Source organism: Triplophysa rosa, unplaced genomic scaffold (assembly GCF_024868665.1).
Source record: "Triplophysa rosa unplaced genomic scaffold, Trosa_1v2 scaffold303_ERROPOS151566+, whole genome shotgun sequence".
Lineage (NCBI taxonomy): Eukaryota > Metazoa > Chordata > Actinopteri > Cypriniformes > Nemacheilidae > Triplophysa > Triplophysa rosa.
In genome coordinates this window covers 79291-98961 of record NW_026634325.1, presented here as the reverse complement: position 1 = coordinate 98961, position 19671 = coordinate 79291, and the positions used below count along the sequence as shown (strand labels likewise).

General features: G+C 44.2%; 2 protein-coding genes across 9 annotated transcripts in view; one reads left to right on the top strand and one right to left on the bottom strand.

Moving 5' to 3' along the window:
- LOC130550409 (uncharacterized) overlaps positions 1 to 15624 on the top strand; it is a 35768-nt gene extending 20144 nt beyond the window's left edge. For 4 of the 6 annotated variants that reach the window (XR_008962411.1, XR_008962410.1, XR_008962409.1 and 1 more), the window contains 3 exons: positions 241 to 1121; positions 14696 to 14731; positions 15434 to 15624. Coding sequence is in view for 1 of the 6 variants with exons in the window: in XM_057327865.1 (XP_057183848.1) it covers positions 471 to 916; positions 990 to 1121; positions 14693 to 14731; positions 15434 to 15536 (720 nt within the window). In the remaining 5 variants the exon portion in view is untranslated. Of the gene's footprint in view, positions 1 to 240; positions 1122 to 14692; positions 14732 to 15433 lie in introns of those variants that run through there. The other 2 variants (XR_008962412.1, XM_057327865.1) reach the window with 2 other exon arrangements.
- Positions 12654 to 19326, bottom strand: LOC130550406 (apical junction molecule-like). 3 transcript variants are annotated; one of them, XM_057327862.1, is made up of 7 exons: positions 18606 to 19326; positions 17854 to 17917; positions 17489 to 17680; positions 16729 to 16928; positions 15512 to 16646; positions 14629 to 14685; positions 12654 to 14510 (listed from the first exon to the last, which is right to left on the bottom strand). In XM_057327862.1, exons 2-7 carry the CDS (start codon positions 17895 to 17897, stop codon positions 14483 to 14485), a joined length of 1656 nt encoding a protein of 551 aa, XP_057183845.1. In that variant the 5' UTR covers positions 17898 to 17917; positions 18606 to 19326; the 3' UTR covers positions 12654 to 14482. The 3 variants fall into 3 exon arrangements, with proteins under 3 accessions (XP_057183845.1, XP_057183846.1, XP_057183844.1); XM_057327863.1 differs by having other exon boundaries at positions 17489 to 17550; positions 17635 to 17680; positions 17854 to 19324; XM_057327861.1 differs by having other exon boundaries at positions 17854 to 19326.
- Positions 19327 to 19671: the final 345 nt, after the last annotated feature.

The following is a 19671-nucleotide window of genomic DNA, read 5'->3' as shown; positions in this document are numbered from 1 at the left end:
GTAAATGGTTGCTATGGGCGTGGATTCATAGCTTCATAATGATTATATCTTAAGACTTGTGTTTTAAATTGTTAATCATCGAGGGTAAAACTTATCCTTAAGTACATACCAAAATCGTCCTTAAACGCACTGATAAATGATTTTTATCAGATCACTCGCTATTAGCCTCAGGCTGTTAGCATTCCCAGCCTGCCTGCTCACTGGCTAATGCTTCAGATGTGTTTGTACCTCTGTGTGCAGATGAGGAAACGATCGCACTTCAGTCGGAACTGGAGGCTGTGGAGAAGCAGATCTAGGATCTACTAGAGAAGCAGACATGGCTGCGAGAACGTAAAACGGCGCTGGAAACATCCCGAGCTGACGCTCGCAAATCCGCGGTAAGTTTTCAACGCAATTTTAATACTCCTTCCACTTCTACTCCGCGTGTTTCTCTGCACAGAGCCCAGGCTTCGAGAACACGGTCAGCCCAAATGAACTTCACTCCTGCACCGGCACACCCACAGCGAAAGGCGCGAGCCAGGACTGGAGCGATGACCCAACAGCCGCCACCAGTCTTCGAGATCCCGACCAGGAACCGTTTTGCCGCCCTCCACGAGACAGAATGCAACGCTGTGGTCATCAGAGACTCAATCGTCCGGAACGTACGCGCTTCCTCCACTAAAGGTAAGGTGCGCACTCATTGTTTTCCTGGCGCCCGTGTTCTTGATGTCTCTGCGCAGGTACCTGCGATCCTGAAGGACGATGCTAACGTCGGAGCTGCCGTGCTGCACGCGGGGGTGAACGACATCAGGATGCGGCAGTCAGAGATCCCGAAGAGGGACTTCAGGAGTCTGATCGAGACGGTACGCAACGCATTGCCCACGGCGAGGATCATCGTATCAGGGCCGCTTCCTACCTACCGACGAGGGAATGAAAAGTTCAGTAGACTATTTGCTCTAAATAAATGGTTGATGTCATGGTGTATTGAACAGAAGCTGCTTTTTGTTAAGAATTTTGATCTGTTCTGGGAGCGACCTAGGCTCTTCCGCCCTGACGGCCTGCACCCCAGCAGCATCGGAGCGGTTCTTCTGTCTGACAACATCTCAAAGACGCTACGCACCGCTTGACTATGTCTCCCAGCGGTAAGTCAAAACTTCAACCATAGTCTGTGTTCCTCCCACTCAACTGTTATAAATGTTACTGCTTCCAAATGCATAGAGACCGTATCTGTCCCTCGAATAATACTACAAAATAATAATTTAGGCAAAACCCAGAGAAAAAATCTGATCGTGATTAAACCTAAAGACAATGTAATAAACGACCAAAACAAACTCATAAAGTTCGGCCTACTTAATATTAGACCGCTAAATTCAAAAGCAGTTATTGTAAATGAAATGATCACAGACAACAGTTTTGATATACTTTGCCTTACCGAAACCTGGCTTAAACCAAATGATTATTACGGTCTAAATGAGTGTACACCACCAAGCTACTGTTATATGCATGAGCCACGTCCAGTTGGTCGAGGTGGTGGTGTCGCAACAATCTTTAGAGACTTTCTTACTGTAACTCAGAGAACGGAGCATAAATTTAAATAATTTGAAGTACTTGCGTTGAACATAATTGTTCCAATTGACAGTAAAAAAACATTTCTTTCTTGTACGTTGGCTACTGTGTATAGACCCCCTGGTCCCTACACTGATTTTCTGAAAGAGTTTGCGGACTTCCTATCGGACCTATTGGTTAACGTTGATAAAGTACTAATTGTCGGAGACTTTAATATCCACGTAGATAGTGCTAACGATGCATTAGCAGTGGCGTTTACAGAGCTATTACACTCTTTTGGAGTAACACAACACATCAATGGACCCACTCATCGATTTAATCATACACTAGACTTGATTATATCTCACGGAGCCGATCTAACCAATATAGATATTATACCTCAAAGCGACGATGTCACTGATCACTATCTTATAACATGTACACTGCGCACTGCAGAAATCAGCCGTTTAACTCGTTATCGACAGGGTAGAACAATTACCTCTAATACTAAAGATAGTTTCGCAAAGAGTTTGCCAGATCTGACTCCTTTAATAACCATACCAATAAATACAGAATCGCTCGATGACATGACCAGCAAATTGTGCACTATTTTCTCTAATACATTAGAAGCTGTCGCACCTATGAAGTCAAAAACGATTAATGAGAAAAATGCAGCACCATGGTACAATAGCACCACTCGCGCCCTTAAAAGAGAAACACGTAAACTGGAGCGCAAATGGAAACAAACCCAATTAGAGGTCTTTAAAATTGCGTGGAAAGAGAGTGCAAACTGTTATAAAAAGGCACTAAAAGCAGCAAAGGCTGAGCACCTCCGTAACCTCATAGAAACTAACAAAAACAATCCAAGGTTTTTATTTAGTACAGTTGCTAAACTAACAAATAAACAGACTTCACCTGACCTGGGTATTCCGCCGCACCTTTGTAGCAATGATTTCATGAATTTTTTTACAGAGAAAATCGAAAACATACGAGACAAAATAGTAAAAACTCAACCTCCAAGTCTGTCCTATAAATTAGTACCAACCATCGCCCCAAAAGAAAGGCTACAGTGTTTTTCACCTATAAAACAGGAAGATTTAATTAAACTTATTGCAACATCTAAACCTACAACTTGCTTATTAGACCCCATACCAACTAAATTATTAAAAGAGTTATTACCCGTTGCAATTGAGCCCATTTATAACATTATCAACTCGTCAATTAATCTAGGCCATGTCCCAGGAGCCTTTAAACTGGCCGTCATTAAGCCTCTTATCAAGAAACCAAACTTAGACCCCAATGAACTAGGAAACTATAGACCGATTTCAAATCTCCCTTACCTGTCTAAAATACTAGAAAAAGTAGTGTCCACTCAGTTGTGCTCTTTCTTACAAAATAATGACATACACGAAAAATTCCAGTCAGGCTTTAGACCGCATCATAGTACTGAAACTGCGCTCGTTAAAATTACAAACGACCTGCTTATAGCATCAGATAAAGGTAACATCTCACTCCTAGTCCTGCTCGACCTTAGTGCTGCGTTCGATACTGTAGACCATAAAATACTTCTAGATCGCTTACACAATTATACCGGTATTCAGGGACAGGCACTACAATGGTTCAGATCTTACTTATCAGACAGACATCAATTTGTCCATTTAAATGGGGAATCATCAAATCTAACGCAAGTAAATTATGGATTACCTCAGGGATCGGTTTTAGGACCCTTGCTATTCTCCATATACATGCTGCCCCTTGGAAACATTATTAGAAAACATGGAATTAGCTTCCACTGTTATGCAGATGATACTCAGCTATATATCTCATCAAGACCAGATGATTCCTTCCAACTATCCAAATTGGCAGAGTGCATCGACGATATAAAGCATTGGATGACTTGTAATTTCCTTCTTTTAAATTCTAATAAAACAGAAATATTACTTATCGGACCAAAGACACGTGAGCAGAATATTTCGGATTATGACCTGCAAATTGAAGGCTGCACTGTTACTCCAACAAATACAGTTAAAGACCTTGGCGTTATATTAGACAGCAACCTGTCATTTAAAAATCACATCTCAAATGTCACAAAAACAGCCTTCTTCCACCTTAGAAATGTTGCCAAATTACGAAATATTTTATGTGTTGCTGACGCAGAGAAGCTTATTCATGCATTTGTGACCTCAAGACTTGACTACTGTAATGCACTACTTAGTGGTTGTCCTGCATCATCAATAAACAAACTACAGTTAGTTCAGAATGCAGCTGCCAGAGTTCTAACCAGGTCCAGAAAATACCATCACATAACCCCAATGTTATCAACCCTTCACTGGTTACCTATTAAGTATCGTATTGACTTTAAAGTTCTTATAATCACTTATAAAGCCTTAAACGGTTTAGCCCCTACCTACATAACAGAGCTTCTACCACACTACAACCCATCACGCTCTCTTAAGATCTCAAAACTCCAGATTTTTGATAACACCTAGAATAACTAAATCCACCAAAGGGGGCGGAGCTTTCTCATACTTAGCCCCCTAAACTCTGGAATAGCCTTCCCGATACTATTCTAGGGTCAGAAACACTCTCCCAATTTAAATCTAGATTAAAGACACATCTTTCAGCCAAGCATTCACTTAATGCAAAATATGCTAAATAAACCACCGGGGGACGGCATTTATTAGATATTATTTACTAGAATAATCTTGATTGTTCTATAAACACCATGCACAGTGCTGTGTTTTACCTTTTTTGTGTTTTTCAGTTTTTCTTATTTTCTCCTGTAAAGCTGCTTTGGAACAATGCACATTGTGAAAAGCGCTATATAAATAAAATTTAATTGAAACTTCCTGGGACACTGATTGGTAGCCTGAGTCAAATGAGCCCACCCCCTTGTCTCTAAGTGGTTGTATTGCGAAGATATTCAACACGGGACGGTTTTACGCCTTATATGAGCATGCTTCCTGTCGATGGGAAATTTTGGGATGCTCTCACACCCCAGGGGTGCAACTTACACCCCATTGTGATGTATGTTCTTGCAGAGCCTGATAGCCTCTTCAAATCGCGTATTATTATCATGTTTCTACAATATCCTCACTCAGAGCTACGACCCCTCAAAGTTGGGCGCAATGTTAAGTCAATGGGATTTTTCGGGTGGTTTTTCGCCCCCCTATCGCCCCCCCCCACCCGATCGCTTATAAAAGTCATAGCACACCATTCCCGAATAGGCCCGTCGATGCGATGTATTCATTCATGGGTCTACGTCAAAAGCTGCTGCGGGACAAGTAGCGTGCCAAACTTTTGGCGGAACAAGAATAATTATAAGAAGTATGTATGTTCGAATAACAATAGTTATGCTTTTTCAAAGCATCACTAATAAGTTTAAGTACAAGAACAGTATGTTGGCAACATAATAATATATTGGCTAATATTATTTGAGAGGAGGCCTAATCCTGCAATAGACTGAGAGCGCTGAGTACATGTGACTTATATTTTAAAGAATAAGGATTTGTATATGCCGCTGAGGAACAGGGCTCAACGAAAAACAGAGAAGGCCAGCGCTGAGACTGGAACTAAATTCTAAAATGAAGACACTATTTTCATCTTGTTCGTGTCTGTAGACTTACATCATTGTTTGACTCAAGATGAAGCAAATACACTTGTGCAGAAATTTCTTGCATTATTAAAGCTACACTTGCCGCAATTATATAAATTATGCGCCATCCCTTCAATCCCGCTGTGATCATTTTTTTACGTGGCTCAAAAACGCTCACTCCCCATGGAGAAAAAACTCCTTTTTGCAGACTTTGGAGAAGGTTACTCGAGAATTTGGTCTTCGTTTTAATCATAAATTGTATTTGGTTTTCAATCCTCCCATGTTGTCTGTTCCATATGAAGAATTCAGATGCAAAAGTCCATCAGATGACTTCATATAAACAAGCATTTTTTATCAGGCTCCTCCATTTAACTTTACTTCCAGCAAAACCAGATATTTCCGACCGGGCAGAGTGTGGTATTTAGTGGGGTTTGAAGCGAAATGATTTGAGTAACATATACTATGTGTGGAGAGCATTCACTTAATATTAGGGGTAACCCCGAATCGTCGAAGATTCGATAGGAGGAGCCTGATTCGACTACCAATCTCACAGTCGAATCTTCGCAGAAGTGTTATGCAATGGGGATCAAGCCATTTTGGTTATATGGTCAGTGGCATAGCCGATGGGCACGCACTGCGCCACCAAAAATATGATTTATGATGTAAATAAATGGGACATTTTTAGGGTTGGTTACCGAAACCCCCAGGCACATATGAGAGCGAGGTCTGGCTACGACCCAGCGCAGGATCGTGTCTCTCCGCGTCTTCTGTGCTCTGAGACTGGTAAAGAGAAGCAGCACGTTCCGCACGCACACGCTGATGACTCGCAAATGAATGTGTACACCGTTACTGGTCTAGTATTGTATGGCACGTAACGTGATGTTTATGGAAATGTCCATTCATTTTACTATTTGTGGCTTTGTGTTTTGAAAATTATGCTCCCCTGCATTTCAGACATTTTGCCTAAAGACATTTATTTTGCACATTGTGACTTGATTCTGGCTTATTTCGTTTTTTTTATTATTATAAAGGTATATTCTGTTCTAAACAAATTCTGTAAATTAATGTGTGATTGTTTTTCGGTGCATCAATGTTGCGCTGCACTTTGCGCTGTACCCTTAAGCCCATTACACATTGAGTCCGAAATTTGCGTCCGAAATTTCCGCACGTTAAAAAATAAATACGACCTCACATTGTGTCAATCACATTTGCACACTGCCTCCGATATTTTTCGTCCGTCATAAAAAATTCGGACCGGGTTTGATTTTCTGCGTTTTTCGCATCCGTCAAGCATTTTGAGTGGCCTTTTTTTAACAATTCAGAGGCACCGTACAAACAAGAGCCAAATACGAAAAACGCATATGAAAATTTCAGACTGTATGTGCAAAGACCTTTAACCCTCTAAGCGCCAAAGTCGCAGAATTGCGACAAGATGTCATACTTCATAAAATAGGCTGTAGATCCTAATACGGTGTAATATCTCATTTGTATTCCACACCACTAGATGGCAGACATGTAGTACTTCGATTCTAGACCAAAATGACGTCATGTTCCCATTCAAAGTGTTCGAGCAAATAGCAGAGCAAGTGAGCTATTATGTGTCATTGAAGCGGAAGCAGTTCAGTTCAGAGCGTCAGAGTAAATTGTGAGATTTGTGAGAGAATATTGCCAAATTGCTAATAAAAGGTTGTACCGCGAGGGTGTGTTGCGAATGTTATTCACCGATTCTGACTCTGAAGGGGAATATTTGCCTTTTGGAAATTACGATCGGTTGTCTAATCACCGCGCGTCTCCCGGTACAGCTGTGCAGCGCAATGGTGCCGCAGTGCAAGGCGCGAATGTTCACGAAGCACAAACGAGCGATCATTTCGACCCTTTGCCTAACGGAGATGGGGGTGGCAAGGGTGAACGTGGTCGTAGTGTCCATAGGAGAGCTGTTGCTAGAGGTAGAGGCAGCTGATTGGGCAGATAGCTGGTCAACTGATCAAAATATAGGCACATGCATTTTACTATGGCACAGTAATATAGTAATAATTTTACTATAGTTACTAATAGTTTTACTGTTGATTTCCTCTTTTCCTGATCATTTGGAATAAGGATCAAAGAGTAAAAAAAACATGCAAATAAGTTCAAACATCAATTCAATATCTACTATTTCCTGAATATTATGAAATTCAAGTTGGCATCCCCGGATGACGTCATAATATGCAAATTAGATGAGTATTATTTACACCCCACATAAACTTTTGGTCATGCCCAACATTTTTCTAATTTACAGAAGATCTCTATCTTTAAGTCCTTTCAAGCCACAAGCTTTTGAAATCTTGATGTCAAAATCCAGCATGTTTTCCAAAAAACCCTGGCGCCTAAAGGGTTAACCACCTGGTTTCGTCCCCACAGCGCGCGCACACACACACATCTGATTCGACTAACAGTCGACTATAGGCGAAATGTGACAATTCTGATTCGACTATGTAAATCCTTAGTCAGGGACACCCCTACTTAACATCATAACGTCTCGGTTACGTTTGTAACCTCGGTTCCCTGATGGAGGGAACGAGACGTTGTGTCGAACCGACAGATGGGGTTCGTCACTGAGAACCAATCGCTTCCGACTTCTTAGAAAAGGCCAATGAAAATTGGCGAATGAAATTTGCATGCTGGACTCCGCCCCGGGATATCCGGGTATAAAAGGGAGACGGCGTGCCTCATTCATTCACCTTAGTTCTGAGGAGCCTGAGACCTCTCACGACTGCTGCAGAGGACAGCACATGTTGTGGCAAGAGGACACAACATCTCGTTCCCTCCATCAAGGAACCGAGGTTACAAACGTAACCGAGACGTTCCCTTTCTGTCGGTCTCTCGACGTTGTGTCGAACCGACAGATGGGGTTCCAATGGAAAATGGCATAACACTGTGCCCTGTCACAATCTCAACGAAGCGATGGTGACAGGCCTGGGCGTGTCAGCCGTGAGCGCTACCGCGAAATTGTAACCTACCAGTGGGTAGGTAGGGGGTCCCAGAGCTTTCTAGAAAGGTGGGAAGGCCCCTACCTTCGGCCTCACAGGCGGCGGCCTTGTTTCCCTAACAGCGAGAAGCCGCCCAGAACCGTAAGGCCACTGGGTAAGCGCTACTTCCTCAAGTGGGGGATGCGCTACAGAGACCACTTCCTACCACAGGGATGAGTCTAGTGGAGATACCAACATGGTCTCACCAATAGGGGAGAGCTCATGGGAAGAAATGCGGACTGAAGGTGGAGGTGGAGGTCCACCTGGGGAGGTCATGGGTTACCAAGGTGGGAACCAGCATGAGGATACATCAGACGGAACCGCCCTGCTGGGGGGTTGCAACGTCTGGTAGCACTAGGTCCGGTTAGAGCTATGTTGCGAATAACTCAGGTGATACCCGGCCTAAGGGGCAGGGCTGCTCTGCCCAGCCTGCCCACAGAAGGTGCTTGCTTAGTGATGGATGGAGTGCCTGTTCTTCACCCAGTGGGGGAAGAAGGGAGGCTAGTAGTACGCTTACCCCCTTAGGAGAAAAGGGGGGGGTACTGTCATAGGCGTACACCCTACCGGCCGCCGGTCTTGCCTGATGCCTGCAAGACTCGAGCCGATACCGGTTTTACGCGGAGGCTGTAGGACCTCGCGAAGGTGATGGGTGTAGCCCAACCCGCAGCTCTGCAGATGTCTGCCAGAGAGGTGCCTCGAGCCAGTGCCCACGAGGAGGCTGTACTCCGTGTGGAGAGAGCTCTCACCCAGTGGGCGTAGGCGATCTTAGGACAGGTACGCCATGTGACGGTGTCCATGATCCAGTGCACCAACCTCTGTTTGAGACAGCCCTCCCTGTTGATCTCCAAAACAGACAAAGAGCTGCTCAGAGCTTCTGCGGCTCTGCGTGCGGTCCAAGCAGAGGCACCATGCGCGTACTGGACACAACACGGATGGGGTTGGGTCTTCCTCCCCGGTGGGGAGCGCCTGTAAGTTCACCACCTGGTGTCTCAGGGGAGTGGTGGAAACTTTGGGCACGTAGCCAGGACGGGGTCTCAAGATAGCGTGAGAATGACCGGGCCCGAGTACTAGGCAATCTGTGGACACGGAGATTGTAGGTCCACTACCCTCTTGAGCGTCCTCCCGAGAGCCGTCTTCATCGAAAGTGAGAAAGAACGGCATCTCCGAGGGGGCTCCAGGACCGCATCAAGGTCGTAAGAGGGTACGGAGCGTGGGTGAGGTGGTAACCTTCCCGCGCCCCTTAGGAACCAAATGATCAGGTTGTGTTGTCCTAGAGACTACCAACAACTGGGTCGTGATGAATGGCAACAGCGGCTACATACACGTTCAGTGTGGAAGGGGGAGAGATTACTCTCTCGTCTCTGGGAGGACCGCACCCACTTGATCAAGCAACTCCGCGGGTCTTCTCATCGAGAAGAGCACCAGGATGAGAAGAGGCACCACTATAGGCGTATAGTCGCCTATTGGCCAGGGCCCTAGCCTGAGTAGTGGTCTTAACCGCCGCAGGGGTTAGGCCACTCAGGATCTCCTCGTTCCGTCCAGGGGCCAGACATGGAGGTTCCAGAGGTCTAGCCCGTGATGCCATAACGTGCCATTCCCCTGGGAAAGCAGGTCCTTCGTCAGGGGAATCGGCCAGGAGGGAGCTGTCGTCAAGAGCATTAGCTCCGAGAACCAAGTCCGGTTGGGCCAGTATGGCGCAACTAGTACACTTGATGCTCCTCTCCCTGACCTTGCACAGGGTCTGTGCAATGAGGCTCACTGGGGGAAAGACGTACTTCTGCTTGTCCCACGGCCAGCTGTACGCTAGAGCATCCGTGCCGAGGCAGGGAGTATCTTAGCGGGAAATGGGTGGTGTCCAGGGAGGCGAAGGGGTCTACCTGAGCCCGCCCGGACTGTACCCAATGAGCTGGCTGCGCGGGGGAGGAGTCGCCACTCTCCGCGAGGCGTCAACTGACGAGAGAGCACATCGGCTGTCTGGTTCAGGTCGCCTAGGATATGTGTGGCTCGCAGGGATCTGCTCACCTGCGGACTCCACAGGAGGAGGCGTCGGGCGAGTCGTGCTAGCTGCTTAAGCGAACGCCACCCTGGCGGTTAAACGCTACGGCAGTTGTGCTGTCCGACCGGACCAGCACGTGCTTGTTCTGCACGAGAGGTTGTAACCCCTTCAGTGCGGGTAGCACATCCCACAACTCTAGGCAATTTGATATGCAGGCAGGGGCCCGTCCATCGCCCCGACACTGCGTACCCGTTGCACACAACACCCCAACCCTGCAGGGAGGCGTCTGAGACACTGACGCGTCTCGACCTGCCCGAGAGGGACCCCCGTCCGTAGAAAGGTCATTGAAGACCAAGGGGTTAGGGTGCGTCGGCAGAAAAGCGTAATCACCATCCGCCTGCTGCCGGTGTGCCACGCTCTCCAGGGAACTCGACTCTGTAGCCAGTGTTGGAGTGATCTCATGTGCATCAACCCGAGGGGTATCACCACCGTCGAGGATGCCATGTGCCCAGGAGCCTCTTCCCGCTGACTGCTTGAACCCAAGCAGTTCAACACTGACTGAGCGCAGTCACGCTGTAATGGAGAAAGAGTTGAGTACCATACCAAAAAAGAGGATGCCCCGCACAGAGGAGAGCTTGCTCTTTTTCGGTTGACCTGTGGCCCAATCGATCTAGGTGCCGGAGCACTAGGTCCCTGTGTGTCAAATGAGCCAGTCGTCAAGATAGTTTAGTACCCGCACACCTCTCTCCCTGAGGGGAGTGAGGGCGGCTTCCACGATCTTCGTGAAGACTCGTGGGGACAGGGACAGACCGAAGGGGAGGACTCTATACTAATATGCCTGACCCTCGAAAGCGAACCGTAGGAACGGGCGATGACGAGGGAGAATCGAGACATGAGAGTAAGCGTCCTTCAGGTCGATTGCCATGAATCCATCTTGACATCTGATAGATGCCAGGATGCGCTTCCGCATGAGCATCCTGAACGGCAGCTTGAGTAGGTGCCTGTCCAGGGTACGCAGATCTAGCGACCCCCGCTCTTTTGGGGAAGATGAAGTACGAGCTGTAAAACCCGTTGAACATCTCGGCTAGAGGGACGAGCACGATCGCTTCCTCACCAGAGGGGTGGCGACCTCGGCCCGTAGCACTCTGCTGAGGTTAAGAGGATGTCTCGAAGAGGACCAGGGCTGCTGGGAAGCAGACGGTGCATGGGATCTCGGCGGCCAGAGGGCGGTCGAGTCGCGGCTGGGGAGGACAAACTTGATATCCTCTGTCTGCTCCCTAACTGTCGAACTCGACAGTATCGCCCGAGAGCGAGGTCGGTGAAGCCACGGAGTTCCTGCATAAGCGCTGGGTCGGTCTTACCCTCGTGGAGCTCTCTCCGCGCATTGGCCTGCAGGAAGGCCATAGCGTGGAGAGAGGGGACAGCTTGGCCCGCAGCAGACTAAGCTCTCGACACCTCAGATGCCGAAAAGCCTACGTGCTTTGGGGGACATCGACGTATCCTCTAGCTGCCCCACCATCGAGGGAAGAAAGGGTGATGGAACTAGTTGACGTGTACGCGCCGAAGGGGGCGTTCCAGGTCGTACTAGGTTCCTCATGCACTTCCGGAGGAACACGGCACTGGGGGCGAGTGCGGCTTGGAGCCGCTCTCAAGCCCGATGTACCGTGTATCCAGCCGCGAGCGTTGGGAGAGGCAGTGCGGTGCACCGCAACCCAATGCCAGCGGCCCGGGAAAGCATGGCTGACATTTCGACGTCCGCTTCTTCCTGATCTTGACCCCCCGAGGGAGGGAGCTTCAAGGAATCGTCGGAGTCTGATGCCAGTAAGTCACCCTCCGATGCTGCAACAGACATCTCATCATCCGTGTACCGTGTCCGATACGTGATTGAGGAATAAGACGGCGGACCGTCTCACGGGGAATGGTCAGACGAGCAAGACAAGGTGCGAATGGTCCGCGAGCCAGTGGCTGACGGATAGCGCTCACAATAATAATCCTCATATCACCCTCGCTGCTCACCGTAGGGGGCGGCAGGGCCGTAGTCCTGCCGTCACGGAACGGGAAGCAGACAAGGTGGTGGCTGAGTCCCGTGGGAACACAGCCACCCGTGACGCAACGTCTGAATCGTCAACCGCCCACAGTGCGGGCAGGACGTATCCACAACATCTGCCCCAGCATACTGGAAGCAGACATCGTGTCCGACCCCTCCACGATGAGTGTGTTGCACCCACGAGAACAGCGGGACATGCCACGCTGGAGAAATTTGCTCTTTTAGAGAAAAAACTCGAACACTTCTGGAACCGCCGAGACGCCCAGGGGAAGTCACTGCAGGAAGGGACAGTACGCTGCACCACGTCGTAGAGCCGGCAGTCTTGTAGCGAAGTCTGTTGATCATGAGCGAAGGCTCCGAAGAACAAAAGGTGAATGAATGAGGCATGCCATCTCCCTTTTATACCCGGATATCCAGGGGCGGAGTCCGGCATGCAAACTTCATTCGGCAATTTTCATTGGCCTTTTCTAAGAAGTCGGAAGCGATTGGTTCTCAGGGACGAACCCCATCTGTCGGTTCGACACAACGTCGAGAGACCGACAGAAAGGGAATCTTATTTTTAACAGAGGTTACTTTTAGAGGGTTTTGCATCTGAACTCTTCATATGTAGCCGCCCGCCACATACACAGAATCAGAATGACAAGCGAAGCTCGAGCAGAATGTTTTTAATGCGTACGGCAAACGCAATAAGAACTTTTCAGTTATTTTATCTAAAAAGTGAACTATTGTCACATACTAATTTGATATGAAACCAAGCAATTAAAATTTCAAGCAGTTTCAACCTTTATCCCAAATCCAATTTTCCATTTTTTAAACCTTGAAAACACCATATTAAAAATCAATACTTTTTCAGGATTTCCAGATTGTATATTTTAAAAACAATATTGTCTGTTTTCTTCATTTTTTCAATGAAAATATTACCTCGAACACCTCAGGATAAGTGTTTTGCATCTCTGAGGAACAAACAGCGTGGTTTTGGTTCAAAATGAATACGAATCAATTGAGTGAATCAATGAATCAGTGGCTCATTCATAAAGAGTCATTTACTGCATTCTTGAACGAATCCAATGAATTAATGAGATTTACCACCACCTGCTGGCAGTTTTTCATAATTCAAAGAATTATTAAAATAAAACTAAAATGAAACTTTAATAAAAAAAGTTAAATAAAAATACTACTAATAAATTGGTGATAGTTTGCCCAAAAAAGGAAATTCATCTTATTTACATTTATACCATCATGTACTACTTTTTGGGGGAAAGGAAGATATTTCTTGAGAATGTTGGTATGTTTTGGTCTTTAATTATATTCAAATAATAATTCAGCTTCTAAAAAAACTAAATGATGGCTGTCTGAACAGCTGAAGCTACTTTCTGTATTGTTATATAATGGCTTTAAATGAAATTTTGGCCCCAAATGTGATGTGTGATTTGTTTGCAATTAATTAGATTAATTAATTGCTGCATCATGTAATTAATTAGGTTAAAACTTTTAATCGCTTCATAGCCCTAATATATTTATACCATTATATTTACCTGCTTGTTACCCGTGTTCTAAGGATTATGCTTGTTACCCGTGTTCTACGGATTATATGTACTTGCTTGTTACCCGTGTTCTAAGGATTAAAGTTACCTGCTTTTTACCCGTGTTCTAAGGAATATATTGACCTGTTTGTTGACTGTGTTCTAAGGATTAAAGTTACCTGCTTTTTACCCGTGTTCTAAGGATTATATTTATTTGCTTGTTACCCGTGTTCTAAGGATTAAAGTTACCTGCTTTTTACCCGTGTTCTAAGGATTATATTGACCTGTTTGTTGACTGTGTTCTAAGGATTGTATTTACTTGCTTGTTACCCGTGTTCTAAGGATTATATTTACTTGCTTGTTACCTGTGTTCTAAGGATTAAAGTTACCTGCTTTTTACCCGTGTTTTAAAGAATATATTGACCTGTTTGTTGACTGTGTTCTAAGGATTGTATTTACTTGCTTGTTACACGTGTTCTAAGGATTAAAGTTACCTGCTTTTTACCCGTGTTCTAAGGAATATATTGACCTGTTTGTTGACTGTTCTAAGGATTGTATTTACTTGCTTGTTACCCGTGTTCTAAGGATTCAATTTACCTGCTTGTTACCTGTGTTCTAAGGATTGTATTTACTTGCTTGTTACCCGTGTTCTATGGATTAAATTTACCTGCTTGTTACCTGTGTTCTAAGGATTTATACTTACCTGTCTTTGTACTTACCCGCTCATCGACCTCTCAGCAACTCCTGGTCGTGGTCAGTGTGTAACTGTTTGCAGGTAGTCTGTGTAGATCAGCTCCGGGTATAAGGACATGAACGTCTAAAAAATACACACAACAATATTCAAACACTGTTCAAAAACTAAGAAACTGCTGTCTATTGAAATGATCACAGCCAAACATATTACAAATGCTGAAGATAAAACAAAGTAAACTTACTGAGCTCTAATAGATGATCTGTCTCTTCTTTCTTCCGGTCTCCACACATCATAATCCCTGTAAGAAGAATAACGTGTAGGTGTGGGCTGGTCTTGAAATTAAGGTATCAATAATATTTTTAAGACATATTACTGCAAACATTCAAACACTAAGAAACTGTCATCTATGGAAATGATTACATCTTAACATTACGGGGTGGTTTCCCGGACGGGGCTTAAGGGGCATAGTTCACCCAAAATTGAAAAATCTGTCATGAATTACTCACATCCTCATTTTTTGAACACAAAAGATATTTTGAGGAATTTAAGAAGAGCAAACAGTTCAAGGGCACCTCTGACTATCATTTTTATTATGGTAGTCAATGGTGCCACGGATCTGTTGGTTGCTGTTGGTAGTCCCAGACTAACTTAAATGTAAGAAGTGTCTTGATTTGAAACAACTTAAAATCTTAAAATATATCAGAGCCATTATGTGTCTTACAAATAATACATACAGTGTGTTTTTTTGTAAAGTATGTTTTTAAAAACAACTTGAATATCCTAATTTAACTAAAGCCTAGTCCTGGCTTAAGATCATATCTGTCTGGGAAACCGCCCCATATTACATATCAATGCAGTCCTTCTGAAACCTTGTACCTAGATATTTTTGCCATAAATCATTATTATTAGTCACCCTTTAAATGTATCACTGGATTTTACAAGTATCTAACCAATAAAAAGTATTGAAAAGTGCTCATCAACTACTTTTTAAAATGATTCAATACTGACAAATACTGTCTCAATGTTTTTTTCATTTCTTGAAACAGCAAATTTGGACATCCAAGGTCTTTAAAGGACAGCAACGAAATGCTGAAGATAAAACAGAGACAGTCTACCATACTTACTGAGCTGAAGATCTGTCTGCTCTAACAGACTCTCTGACTCTTCTTTCTCCGTCTCTTCTTTCACCGTTGACTGTTTTCTCTTTTCTCTCTCTGTGTCTTCTTTCACCGTCGCTTCTCTCTCTGTGTCTTCTTTCACTGTCGCTTCTCTCTCCGTGTCTTCTTTCACCGTCGCTTCTCTCTCCGTGTCTTCTTTCACCGTCGCTTCTCTCTCTGTGTCTTCTTTCACCGTCGCTTCTCTCTCCGTGTCTTCTTTCTCCGTCGCTTCTCTCTCTGTGTCTTCTTTCACTGTCGCTTCTCTCTCCGTGTCTTCTTTCACCATCGCTTCTCTCTCTGTGTCTTCTCTCTCCGTCACTTCTTTCTCTGTCACTTCTTTCTCTGTGTCTTGGCTCTCCATCACTTCTTTCTCTGTGTCTTCTTTCACCGTCGCTTCTCTCTCCGTCACTTCTTTCTCTGTGACTTCTTTCACCGTCGCTTCTCTCTCTGTAACTTCTTTCACCATCTCTTCTTTCTCCGCCTCTACTTTCGCGGTCTCTTCTTACTTTTTCTTTTCTTTCTCTGCATCTTCTGTCTCTTTCTCTTCTTTCACTGTCTATTTTGTTTTTGAAGGAGAGAGCCACATTCAACCCTTCTCTTTCAAACCGTGGATAAGGAGAAAAACGATTCTTATGTTTATGACGGAGAGCTCCACGGAAAGCCCGGGCAGCATATGGTTCCAGCAAAATGTCATAAGCTGAACTTTGAGGAGCCGTGTACAGAGCGGGCGATCGCTCAAAATCCATCGGCTTGTTCTCATTGTCCATGACAGCCACATTTTGAGAGGTCGAGTGCCAGGCATTGATCACATTTGTGGTTTTGAAAGAGAGAGCCACATTTGGCACTTCTCTTTCAAACCGTGGATTAGGAGAAAAACGATTCTTAAGTTTATGCCGGAGAGCTCCACGGAAAGCCCGGGCAGCATATGGTTCCAGCAAAACGTCATAAGCTGAACTTTGAGGAGCCGTGTACAGAGCGGGCGATCGCTCAAAATCTATTGGCTCGTTCTTGACGTCCATAGGAGACTCGCACGGAGCAGGCGATGGCTCGAAATCCACTGGCGTGCTCTTATCGTCCATGGGAAGCTCAGGCTGGGCTGAACCTGACAGACAAGAATACAAATAATGCATGGTCTGAATATGAGCAATGGTCTGAATATGAGATGGACAAATGTAGTAACTTACAGATCTCCTCTGCTTTCTTCTCATCATGACACAGAGGAGATGTTGACGACACATCACAGAATGTATCTGGACATGGCATCGTGCTACCCACAGACACATCTGTATTGACCTGTGCCTGTGAGGGACGTGTAGCAGGAGGTTTGCGCCTCAGACGCGGTGCAACTCTAGCAGCCACAGGACAGATACGCGAACACGCAGGTCTATAAACACACAAACAATATGTGATGTTTCTGAAAACATTCAAGGACTAAGCAATAGCTGATTAGATTATTTCTATTAACATGACTAATGCCTGGAATGCGTTACACGACTTGATTCTGAACAGATTTGAAAACACTCGACATCACTTGCTGACTTCAGGTTTGATTACATAAAAAAAAACTGGTCATCATTGTTTTTACCAAAGTAGTATTACTGCCACAAAAGACTCTTTATTATATTCTGCAACTTGCACAAAACTACAGTCTGCAGAAACATTGTTTATTTTATATATTTGTACGAGCGCTCTCTTACAATGCTTCGTGTTGTTTGACAGAGGCTCATACTGCCATAGATTTGATTAGTTATTGAACTTTACAGACTATATTGAAGTTATTATTAAGTGGGCTTTCAAAGGATATTTCAGTCTTTTTTTTCAATATAAAGAATTTCGATTCACTTTATTATCTGCTGGCTAAGATCTGGCAACGCAAGTTTTGTAGTGTATTCCAGCCATTATACATGTCTTACAAATGTTTAAATGAGAAAGTGTTGAACTCACGGACGCGTTAATCTGCTTGGTTGCACTGGCCCCATCTCTATGTATCTGTACACACGACACTGCTGTAAATATAGCAAACAAAGATTTAATGCATGTCCATTCATTTTATGTTTTAAATGTGCAGTACTTATGATCATAAATCTAACCTGTGACGTATCAGCAGAATCAGGTACAGGACGCTGAGATGAAGCTCTATAAACACATACAACATATTGTTTACAAACTGTTTCTAGAACATACAAATCGTGATTTGAGTTGTAGTTAACATGGCTAAACCTACAACTTTTTTGTCTCTAAAAATCCAGTTCCTGTCTCATTAGACTTGTTGTAAGTGATTCTGTATGTTGAATAATATCTTATATTACCCTGTAGTGAAGGAGCTGCTTGCATTCATCGTCTCAGACATCATCTCACAAGACTGATCTGTACCTGTACATGAAAAGCACAACATAAGCAAAACAGTACAAGAAGAGAAAAGAAGAACAGCGGCAAACTGTCCAGAAGTGTCACATGTGAGAAAGACCTGCAATAGTGGCGGTTCTGCACACGTTTAACATTTTACCAACAGTAACACAACACAACACAACACAACGGTTACAAACTTCTCTCTGCCTTCTACACTCATATTTTCAGTACGATTCATTACAAAACACACACTCACACACACACAACAACAAATGATTTTAACTGAGGACATTTTGTACTCAATTTAACACAATGATACCAATATTGTGAATACTGCGGATTCTGGTCTGCTTCGTGTTTCAAAGACAAGACTTTCAAATAGAGGCGTTCGTGTTTTTGCTAAGATCTTACCGGCGTATATCACATGTGTCCAATGTATAACTCTACACTTACAACATATGTGTGCTCATTGTTTAATATATCTGATTTACAGACTGATTATTGCTTATCGTTAAGTATTTTTATAGTTATGTGCTTTTGGCGACAAACGCGGTTAATCGTGCTATAAATAAACATTGTACCTATTGTGCTGTCGGTCACAATCATCTTTTAGTAACTTAATCTTCAAATATTGGGACAAAAAGACTTTATATTTGTTTGTATGAAGTTCAGACACACCTGACGTAGATCAAAACGAATGTTTATCACTCACCAAGCACTGATGCTTTCGCGTCTGCTGCGCGCGAGATGTTCTCAGAACAGAATGTGAAATCGCTCGATGCTTTGAGCTCTTATACAGTTTAAAAACTGTGCACTGCTCTCAGACTCACACAGATCCTACAACAAACAGCGATTCTCAATCGTATTAAAGTGAAATAGCGAGCGGTGCAAGCGTGTTGAGTGAGCTGCTTCACTGACAGAATTGTTAAGGCTGATAAGATCTCTTTTTTGCGCGAGTGCGTCTGCTACGAAGTCTGCCATTGGCTGTATTCTGTTCTATTATGTTACGTCGTCGAGTGCTATACCAGAGTACCAAGCTCAGAGCAGAGACCTTTAAAGGGACAGGTGCTCAACGTATAAAAGGGGCACATGGAACAAGGCTTTAAATATGGCTGTGCTCAAAACATCAATACAGCAATACTGTATATCGCGATGCATTCCTTGCTGATACGTGTATCAATACGGATGCTTCTGTAATTGATAAAGCAGCAAATGCCATGATGCTGGGATTAGAAACTTAAGTGAATAAAGTTGTCCAAACCTTAAAGGGATAGTTCACCCTGTCATCATTTACTGACCCTCAGATTATTCCAAACCTGTGTAAATGTTTTTGTTCTGTTGAACACAACAAAAGATATTTGGAAGAATGTCAGTAACCAAACAGATCTCATCCCCCATTTACTGCCATGGTATAGGGAAAATAAATACTATGGGAGTCAATGGGGAATGAGATCTGTCGAGTTACTGACATTCTTCCAAATATCTTAGCTGATGTTGAGGGGGCTGCTGGGGATGTTGCTGTCTTTGCTGTTGTAGAAAAAATAGTTTTGTCATAATAAAAATATAATTCTGTTCTTTTTTTTAACTGTATTTTTTTTTATTGAGCACTGATGGTACAAGGTATGTACATAGATACAACATACTCAAAAGAACTTTGGTCCAATGCTTACATCATTATTTTGTATGAATTATCCCCCCCCCCCCCAGAACACATAGGACACCCATCTAGAAAGTAAAAAGGACAATAATAGTAACGATAACAATAATAATAAAAAAAC

Bases quoted from the DNA above. Each gene is read 5' to 3' on its own strand.
- LOC130550406 (XM_057327861.1), bottom strand. From the start codon at position 17,939: ATGTTGTGCTTTTCATGTACAGGTACAGATCAGTCTTGTGAGATGATG. The intron at 16,647-16,728 runs GTAAGTTACTAC...CTTGTCTGTCAG, and splicing joins GAAGAAAGCAGAGGAGATCT to GTTCAGCCCAGCCTGAGCTT. The intron at 14,511-14,628 runs GTAAGTTTACTT...TGTATTTTTTAG, and splicing joins AGATCATCTATTAGAGCTCA to ACGTTCATGTCCTTATACCC.